This window comes from Gavialis gangeticus, unplaced genomic scaffold (genome assembly GCF_001723915.1).
Source record: "Gavialis gangeticus isolate Ggan-Ray unplaced genomic scaffold, GavGan_comp1, whole genome shotgun sequence".
NCBI classification, from domain to species: domain Eukaryota; kingdom Metazoa; phylum Chordata; order Crocodylia; family Gavialidae; genus Gavialis; species Gavialis gangeticus.
In genome coordinates this window covers 16994091-17004475 of record NW_017728993.1, presented here as the reverse complement: position 1 = coordinate 17004475, position 10385 = coordinate 16994091, and the positions used below count along the sequence as shown (strand labels likewise).

Sequence of the window (10385 nt, the reverse complement as noted above, 5' to 3'; positions counted from 1 at the left end):
TTCAACAGTAAGAGTAACTATTACAGTGATATATGTTGCTAGAAGTGAAAGCAACCAGCTATCGTGAGGTATAAATAAAAGGTGATATCATGTTAATGATCCTGTACTACACAAACCTTTTAACATCTTTGCAAAAAACAACAGGAACTTTGGCATGGAAATCTGACTCCACATCTGAGTAAATAGCTAAAGAAGGAAAAGAAAAGAAATATGTCATATATATATATATCTTTCATAATTACCCCTAATTTTGTGTCTTACTTCCTAGACTGAAATGAAGGGCATTTAGGAAATCTTTGTTACAGGTGTCATGTGCCTAAACAGTAATCAATGCTATGATTACTTATCCCATTAGAGGAGCTGCCATTAACTACCAAACATGGCAACTGTCACAACAGCAAGTCAAAGGCTCATTGTTGGATAAGGTCACAAATGTATTCAATGTTTTTGCTGTGGAGTTTTGTGACGCTGGTAAACAACACCCTTTTAAAGCAGTGGAAAGTTTAAATGACGAGACCCTGTGCAAGTGGTAGGGTGTTTCTACCAAAAAACCCAATTATTTTCCTTACTATTACTTTGTTTCTCAAAATGCTGCTGTCAGTGTCAATCCCACTGTATGTATCGTGAGCATCATACAAGACCAAAAGTCTTTTAAAAAGCCACATCTATTGGGGTTGCACATGTGATTTGAGCTTCTCTGCATTCATGTTTTTGTACAGGAACTGCAGGGCAGTCATGAAACTCTCTCAGATCCCTTGCTACTGAAAGCCTGGGGCTGCAAATGCATTGGTGGTGCCACACACCACACATTTAGATGGTCTCTGTGCTGTAACGGAGCACTGCTCACATGTGTGCTGCTCCACTTTTTTTTCCTGCAGGTTTTTTTGACCCCTGGATGCAGGGCCCAAAAACCTGCAGGGGAAAACAAAGTGAAGCAGTGCACACACAGGCAGTGCACACCACTCAAAAGCAGAGCTGGCCGCCCAGAGCCATGCTGCGGCTGCTGGCCAGGCTCTGCGCAGCAGAATCACCACTGCTGCAGCCCCAGAAGACCTTTAGGATGCCAGATAAGGCTGCTGGGCCCAGCTAAGTGCTGACCCAGCCTCCCCTAAACCACCCAGGTTAAACTGCCATGCGCCAAACCGTGTGTTGAACAGGTGTTCCCCAGGGACAAGAAGCAGTGGTGCAAAGTGTCCCCAGGGAACCAAACATCCATGCTTGCCTGGACGTGCCCTGTGATAGCAGAGAACTCCAAAAAAACCCCAAACCACGGATGAACGGGAAGTTGTAGGATCCACAGTGAAAAGAATATCTTAAAAAAAATATAGTCACTGTAGAGTAAGTAATGAGTTTCAGCTGCATCAGTCAAACATCAATGGTACTAACATTCCTCCTAACTTGGCAACTGTCGCAACAGCAATTCAAAGGCATAATGTTTGATAAGGTCACCAATTCACTCGATGTTGTTGCTTTGAAGATTTCTTGACACCGGTAAAGTCTGAAGTGAGCAAAGAATTTCACTTTAGCTGCAGTGGAACAAGCCTTTATGTTCAGCAGGGACAGTACACCAGTCAGCTAATAATACAAGAAGATATGCTGCCATCCATTTTGGTATCCTCTCTAATGAGATGGCCTGACCTTTGGAACACTTAGCTATAACATGAATTAAAAAGGGAGACGATCTGGACAGTTTGGTTCAGTCAGAGAATAATGTATCATAAGAAAGGCAATGGTTTCTTACATATAAAATACTGTATACATTCACAATGTCCCAAATTTTTCTCCCAGTATAAAAGTATGATTCTGGGAGGATCACAGATTAGTTGATTGTTGGTTTAACCTGGGATGTTCCTGGGTTATTTTTCTCCTGCAATTGCCATTTTTGCTCTGGGAGAAAAATCCTGAAGATCTGTACATTTGTGATGTCTCCTGGGATAACAGTGACTCTCCCAGGAGAAACTGAATGCCTGTACTTGGCTCTAATCCCGAAGGGCCCCATTATTTTCCAATTTCTGAAACACTTTGCTCAATGACCTGTTTTATACAGCATGCAGAAAAGCAAGTGATAAGCAAGCTGGTGGGGAAATATTCCATTGTAGCAAGGATATTTTCCTTTAAAATATTTAAATAATCAAAAAATACAGATTAACAATTGTAGCTGTGATAATATTGAAATGACAAATGACAGATGCTGTTGAGTTGTTCTTGTGACAGTAATAGCTGCTTTGTTTGAAAAAAGAATGCAAAAAAAAGTAACACTCTAAAGACATGGCTCATAACATTAGAAATATCCCTCTTAAAATGTATTGTTCTCCAGTTCATAGTGGGCACATCTACTTGTGCATATTAAGGCAAAACAATCAACTCTGCAGCATGTCATGACAGAGTTTATTGCTCCAGATGCACCATTTGCACCTGTGCCAGGAACTGCAGCACATTGAGCTGGGTCAGAGGAACGTGGGGCTGCTCCACCCGGCTCATTGTGCTGCAGAGGGACTGGCTGGGGCATAAGGGTGCTTCAGTGTGGGGCTAGCAGGCAGGTAGCCCCTGCAGTGAAGCACCCTTGTGCCCCAGCCAGCTAGGGCAGTGTCTATACGTGCACTGCTGTGGAGTAAAAAAACTCCACAACAGGATCGTACTTGTATTTAGAGGAATATTCTGGTGCAGAGTAAATTAGCTTACTGCACAGCTAATTAGTTTATCCCATGATTTATGAACCTTAATATGAACTTCTCACACCTTCTCTAAAAACTATGGTAAAAGGATACAATCATGGAAATGCACTTTATTTAGGTAAGGGCCAGGCTGAAACGTATCTATGAGTTTTATGAGCTCATGTATTTGTATAAACAGGCATTTATGCACCCACTTAGGCATCTATAGGCAAGCTGGAGAGAGAAGTTTTGAAACTGCTGTTGCAAGAAAACATTACAGAGCAGTAAAAGACAGGCATACCTGGGAATGCAAACCCCAATTCTGAAAAGGGATCTTACTTTGCACAATGCTAAACTGCATGATCAGTGTTGTCAGAGGTGTGAAAATCACCAATAAAATTATAATCCCTAAGAAAATGCAAGTGCTAAGATCTCACTTGGCTCAATTTGATCTCTCTTCATTGTGTGGGTGGGGTATGAGACTAGGTGGTTGGTTTATGCCCCTTGCTCGACAGGTGACACAGAGTCAACATTCAGACAATCTAGGACACCCTTAAAAAGCAAAACCAAACTCTAGCGGTCTCTCAGCCTCAGGCATGGAGTAGTACTACAGAAACTGAACTGTACTCTAAAATGTGCTCCTTTAGGATTAACTAAGCAAGCACAAGCTAGACCTGGTCTGTGAGTAAAGGGAAAACACTTTTGTTTTACAGTGTCTGAATAATACTGTTTAACAGCACTGAAGTTACTCTAAAAAGACTATAAGAAAACCTACAAACTGTAGGTTTCTTATAATTAAAATATTCTGAATAATCTTATTTGTATTTTTGTTAACAACATAAGTGTCCCATAGAAGAGTCAAATATGAGAGCCTTGATTAAAAAATATTAAAAAAAGTAAACTCACCACTATTTTTTAAAATGTCAAGCACCTGTATCAGAACATCTGGGTGGCTCATCTAAAAATGATGACCAAACAAATCAGGACAGGTTATTTTATTCAGAAATTGAGATGCTGAATTATACATTTGGTTGAACTACATCTGAGTTGCACAATTGTGGCAAACAAAATTTATCATTCATTTTTCATAATAAGACTGTAATTAACCAATATTGAAACTACATGCTAATAAATAATTCGGATAGCTTTCTTGTTTAAGGCTGCATTTACTGAACTCTTCTAAAAAATACATCTGCTCTGCTTCCTATTAAACAAATTTCATCAAGTAAGCCCAAACTGCTCAGTGCATATTTATCAATTCAAGAGCCAACACTTGCTTATAAATGAACACACAAGGTCAAGAATGAAGATTTTCATGTCAGAACTACTGAAAACAATATTATTAAACAGGGACTTTATTTTTTCACAAATCTAATATACATTTGCAACACACAGTTTTAAAGGTAAGTGGGAAATAGTTAACCAGAAATGATTAAGAAATATTTTTATGCACTCAGAGCTTCACCCACTAAGTGGCATTCAACATTTGTTTTTAAAAAGTTGTCCTAAAATACTCTATTATTGCCAGCCTTTAAACTATTCTCAGTAGCCCTAAGGGACAGGACTAGGAGCAGTAGTCTCAAACTGCAGCATAGGAAATTTAGGTTGGGGATTTGGAAGAACTCTCTCACTACAAGGGTGGCTTAGCAATATAACAGACTACCTAGAAAGGCTGTGGAATCTCCATCCTTGGATATTTTCAAGGGCAGGTTAGACAGACCTGGGGTGGCTTAGTCAAGGATAACCCTGCCTTGAGCAAGAAGTTGGACTAGATGAGCTTATGAGTACATAGGAAAAGTAGGCTAGAAGGAACTCAGGTTCCTGTGAGTTCCTACTTTTCTATGATTCAGTTTTGCTATTGCTGCAATACTTCAGCATGCAATGCCCAGATATGCACTCCAAAATACCCCCACAGATGCTGTAAGCTTTTCTGGAACAAAGTCAGTGCAGAAAGGGTGAGACTGGCTAGTGTTTTGCTTATTTGCTTTTAATTATATGGTGTGTTTCTTACATTACTTTTTATTATGTTCATCACACAGGGAGCACCTACACGAGATGCTTTACTGCACAGTATACTAATCTACTATGTAGTAAACTGTCACCATTTACATGTGCATAGCATTTACTGCACAGTAAATTAGTCTACTGCATGGTTGGCTAGTACCTGTAGATACAGGTACAGATTTACTGCACAGTAGCACATGTGTAGACAGCTGGCTGGGAGCAGGAGAAACTGTCCCCTCCCCTGGGGCAGCTGCCAGCTTCCCAGCCCTGCACCCTGACCAGCAGTTCTCCCTCCTCCTACTGCCTAGGCTGACCAGTAGCAATCTGCTGATCAGGGCGCAGGCCCCAGAGGCAGGACAGCTCCCCCTGTCTGTCCCCCCCATCCGTCTGTCCCCCCCAGCCCAGGCCTGACCTCAGTGCCCCCTGCCAGCCTGGGGCTGGCACCTGGGGGAGCCTAGAGTTCCCCCTGGCTGCAGTAAGCTGGCAGAGCAGGGCAGTAGTAGCCCCGCACTGAACTGCTCCTGTCAGGAGCAAATTTACTGCTGACAGGTGTACATGTAGACATGCTCCTGGAGAAAGTTTACCGTGCCTTACTTTACTACGCAGTAAGTTTACAGTGCATTAATAGCATGTGCAGATGTACCCACAGTGTAGTAAAAATGCACTAACAGCACTGCATGTGCACCCCCCCAGGCGTGGCTGTGCACCCCCTGTGAAAAGGACCTGTAAACACTACTGGCAGTGCCTGTGTGTGGTTGCTGCTCACCACCCCCCCTCGCCACTGACACCACCGGTGGCATCTGCGAGCAGTCCATTGCTACATGCCCCCTGCCACCGACAGCATCACAGCCACCTGTGGGAGGTCCCTGCTTGCCGCTGCCACGATCCCACTGCCTGCCGGAGCTTGCCATGCCCTACCAGCCTCTGAGGGCACACTATGTTCATGACTAGCAGCCTAATAAAAAGCCAACTTCACTGCTAGGGAAGATTTCTTGGTAAATGTGATCATAATATGTTATAAACCAAGTTAGAAATAAAATATTAGTTTTAAGCTAACTTTTCAATTAAAGTAGATGTCTAAATACCTTTCGACTGTTCCAATCTGGAACATTCTGAACATAAGAACCACTTGGTTTATTTGGGGTAAACTGTTTCTCATTTACCTTTAAAAATTATGTTAGACTGAAGAATACTAGAAATTAAAAGCTACCATGTAGATATATTCAATTAAAGTAAGTTCAAACTAATAAAAATCTTTTTCTGTCAATTAGATGTACAAGATATCAAAACACTAATAGTGCTTAATTTGCATGCTATTTGCTAACATAACAACAATTAGCCTTAATGGAAGATGAAGTCAACTGAATAGATATTAATGTAGTTTATAAGCCAATTTTGAAAATAATTAAGACAAAAGCAACCTACTTACCCTGGAGGGGAATTTTATGTCAATATTAATATCACTAGTTTTAAAAGCAAATCTAGTCAGGCAGGAGCCATACATCCTCAGTGAACAATCTGGAAAACAAAGAAAAGATAATTGAAAAGATGCTGAGACCAACTGTATCCTCAGAAATTAAACAAACATTTTTAATGCACTGTTTTATGCCAGCGATGGTATTCCAAGTTACTTTAATGAATACTTAACTCACCTTCCCATCTATTCAGTAAAGCCACATCGATTATGTGGCATCACAGAAAACTAGAGCCTCAAAGAATTTAAATTTCAAACCCTCCAAATTAAGTAAGAGAAAATAGAATATTATCTAACTTGTTATGCTGGTATGCATTCTGTTTTTAATCATGTAAAATTGCAGCCACTCTCATGATGTTGATGGATGGTTTTAAAAAACAGTTTTTGTGGGTATTAAAGAATTTAATTTCACGTCAGCATTCGATCAACTGCCAAAGTCTTTGCTGATTCTCAAACCCCTTTCCTACAAATGTCATTCCTTGTACATACCATGGTACCAGGACCAAGTAATCAAAGTACTATCCTAAATGCATAAAAAAAACCTAAATTTATTATAAGATGAAAAATATCAGCTAATTTATATAACAGGCAACAACATGAATCTCTAAACTCTTCTTCTATAAATAAAATCAGAGTTTGAAAAGGTATTTTCTGCCAATGAAGCTCAATACATCATTCATTGCAGAATCATGGATAATTTCACTATTGTTAATATACTGCCAACTAGTGTGCTCTCATATTTTAAGCAGATCCATTAGCACTGTAGGAGACAGTAAAAAAGTAAAGCAAAGAAGTCAAATAAAATCACCAATATAATTTATAAAAGGCATCAGAAACTGGATTTGAAAATTAAATATATTGTTAAATGAAATAACGTGAGGTAAGGTTGAAGCATGAAGGTAACTAAATTACACATATCTAGACAGAGTTCATACAGCACATAAAACAAGAGGAGGAGGATTAACGTGGATGAAGAACAATACTGAATTTACAAGAACTATGTGAATAATTTTAGCTGACAGAGCAGAAACCACTTGCATCATTTTTTAAGATAAGGTCATTCTTAAAGTTCAGGAATTCTTAAAAACTGTTACAGGGGTACCTATACCATCATCTTTAACACGGAGAGGCAATGTTTGCTGAGCAATGACTCTCCTGACCTGAATGACCTTTACCTTCAATGAAACAAATGCATTCTAGAACCTGCAGTCATTGTGAGCTGTTCTTCTGTATTAAAAGTCATCTACAAATGACAACATTGGATTGTCCTGAAAAACTGGATTGTGGCTTTTCTTCTTTAAGACATACAGATAAAGCCTAAAATAAATGTTTCCTTTTTATTTCTGCCTTTTAAAAGAATTGCTAAAACATGTTTTTAATCAGTTTTCAAAGTCTTGTTGGACAACAAGAAAACTGGTGGCAAAGAGGTAAAACCTAACAAATTAGATGGGAAATTAGTTTTAAATCACACTATTTAAACCTCTTTATTGTTGTTTGCTTTATTTATAACTGTTTGAAATACAAGTGAGAAAAGAGATCTGTTAAATCCCCACCAGTTCAAATACCTGCTGGTATAAAGTTAAAGTCTGAGTGTAACATTTTGCGGGACTGGAACACGAGCAGGACCTTAAATCCCTTTCTGGGCCCTAGCAGAGGTTTATAGTTAGTAAGTGCCACACATTAAAGCCAATTTACAGTGCAATAATACAACAAATGAGCCTCAAAGATGTTCCATATTACATTGCCTATGTTACATGTGGAACACCTCTGTGACTTGTTTGTATCACTCCTTAAATTGAAAGTGTGGTATGTGACCATTAGCAATGGTCTGTCCCATGGCAGATCTTGATGCTCAGCTGAGTTTTGGGATCCAGCATGAGACAACTCCAGGGTACCTGGAGTGCCTGTGCGTGCTCCCCAGCTGTAGGCATCACCTCACAGTACAGGGCACAGGCACATGGGGAGCCAAGAGCTTCAGCTCCTCAGCTGCTGATGCCTCACTCTGTGGGTCCAGGATAGCAAGGTCTTTTAGAAAGTATGCTTGCAGATAGGCTGCCTGGCCCAGGACTGGACTGGGTCTTTTCTCTGCTCCCTCAGGCCAGGCATCCAGGAAGCTGTAAAACCCTAGCAGTTGTCATGGACACCAATTCAATTTATGCCAAATCCTAAAACTTGTGCATCCTGCCACATATGTGCAGCATGGCAGGATGTGCGATTTTTTGGGATCTGGCATCTAATTTGTCAGACTCCAACTGCACAAGTAAATTAACATCTGGCCAACCCCCACTAAGACCCAAACAGGCCCTTTGCCAAAATCAGGGAAGGCACGGCTTAACACTCCTGGCATCTGTCAGATTCAGGAGGGAGAGGGGGGAAAATTGGCTTTTTTTTTTTCTATACACCTGTTCAGGGTTTCTTTTCCGCAAAATATGTTTTATAAATAAATAAGAAGGGCCATAAGTACCCAGCAGGTTTGCTATAGGCTAACAGAAAACAGCTTCTGCTCTATATTAAAATGCTTGTATTCACACCCATTACCCAGATAATATCAAGTTATTTTAACCCCCAAATTTATTATCTCATCTTCAATGAAAACATCAAGATTTTACATACAATTGTTGCACTAAATACCAGAAATGGGGCTTGCACCTAAAGAAAATCACAGGGGCCCATGGATACCTGGTAAGGGCTGCTGAATAATCTTCTCCATCTCATTTACAATTTCTTGGCGGATTCTGAAGTCATCATCTGATATGCCTTGTTCATTTGCTGCTTCAATGAGTGTAAAACTTAAAGCATTCAACTGTGCAGTGGAAGGAGGTGGGAGGGCACGCAGCTCATTTTCTTCCTGTTTTTCCTAAAACATTTTTAGATGATAGAAAGACAAGCTGATATTTTAAAAAGACAAAAGTTTCATCTGATTTCATTAGGCTTAAATATATTTTATCTTTATATATCTACACACATGCACACTTATTTTGATGCGTTAAAAAAACAATATATCATTTTAATATACTGAAATTTAACTTGTTCAGACCATTTCCAAAAGGAGATTTGAACTCAGTTATCAAACTCTGTATGCCAACACAGCTTATGGAAAGACTGGATCCTCAGCATTAGCAGTAGGTTCTTTCTTGCTGACATCACAGAAGAAATTGGAATGTTAACATTCTCTGAACCACATTTCATGGCCGAAAATTCTGACATACTATCCATCAAAGGAATTCCAAGACCGCTGTAATTTTTTCCTGTACAATAAACATTAGCATAGTGACTAAAAACTAGAGAAACCTCCTTCAGTCCAACCCACAGAAGCCATCACGATTGAAAGGAGAGTGCATAGGGATACCAGTGAAGCAGAAAGTTCCTGACTCTTAGGAAGCTAATTCCCTTTCTGCAAGCCCAAGCAAGTGTTAATCAATTAAATTATACATAATTTCACCTATGGAGTTAACTACTTCAGATGCATCAAAGCCACGTAGTTTTTAAGCCACTGAGAGTTAAACATGAACACAGCTTGCTCCTAAAATTAACTGACAGATTAAATGTGTAACTTGTAGTAGAAATATCTTGGCCAATAGCATGGCTTCAGCAAGTAAGAGTCCATTATCTGCTTTAGCATGGAGTTCTGTTTGTGCATAAATGATGTATATTGGACCTCTACACCTATGTGTACGTACTCTACTCATCCAGTTAATTCTATTTTTATTTCTTACTTTTAAAAATTAAACTTAAAATATATATTTGTAAAGGTTTCTTTTTAACATTGTTGCCATGGGTTTCAATTACGGTGGGGAAGTTGCTGCCGGTAAGCTGATTTAGTCACTCAGCCTGATAAATGTCATCAGATCTGAGTTCTCATATGCTGTAATGGTACAGATATATATGACCTAGTTGGTTTTCTTGCACTATTGAATTATGAATATATAATACTTAATAGAAATGTGTGCATGCCTGCATATCTAAAATTAGAAATGCAATATATATAAGGTTCGAACCTAGTTTTAGTTCTACAGTGTCTGAATGGATAAGTAGATTTTACAAAATATAATTTATACATGTAGACTGCACTCATCATTATATTTGGTCTTGCATTATAACATGGCCAAACGTCAAGATACAAACCATCTCCACCTCTTCTATTTTTACCCATTAGATTCAACTACCTCCTTTCCACTCTGCCCCCCCCCCCCCTTTTTTTTTTAATTACCAAAACTTGGCCTCTTTCTCCCCCCCCAGACCCAACCAGCCCC

The 10385-nt window shown here is 39.5% G+C and overlaps 1 protein-coding gene across 9 annotated transcripts in view; it reads right to left on the bottom strand.

The window, feature by feature from the left end:
• The window catches only part of ZCCHC11 (zinc finger CCHC-type containing 11), a 93655-nt gene that overhangs the window by 52873 nt on the left and 30397 nt on the right, over positions 1-10385 (bottom strand). For all 9 annotated transcript variants that reach the window (XM_019501295.1, XM_019501301.1, XM_019501300.1 and 6 more), the window contains 4 exons: positions 8812-8989; positions 6088-6176; positions 3561-3612; positions 117-186 (listed from right to left, as the gene is read on the bottom strand). In XM_019501295.1, the coding sequence (XP_019356840.1) occupies positions 117-186; positions 3561-3612; positions 6088-6176; positions 8812-8989 (389 nt within the window). The remainder of the gene's footprint in view (positions 1-116; positions 187-3560; positions 3613-6087; positions 6177-8811; positions 8990-10385) is intronic.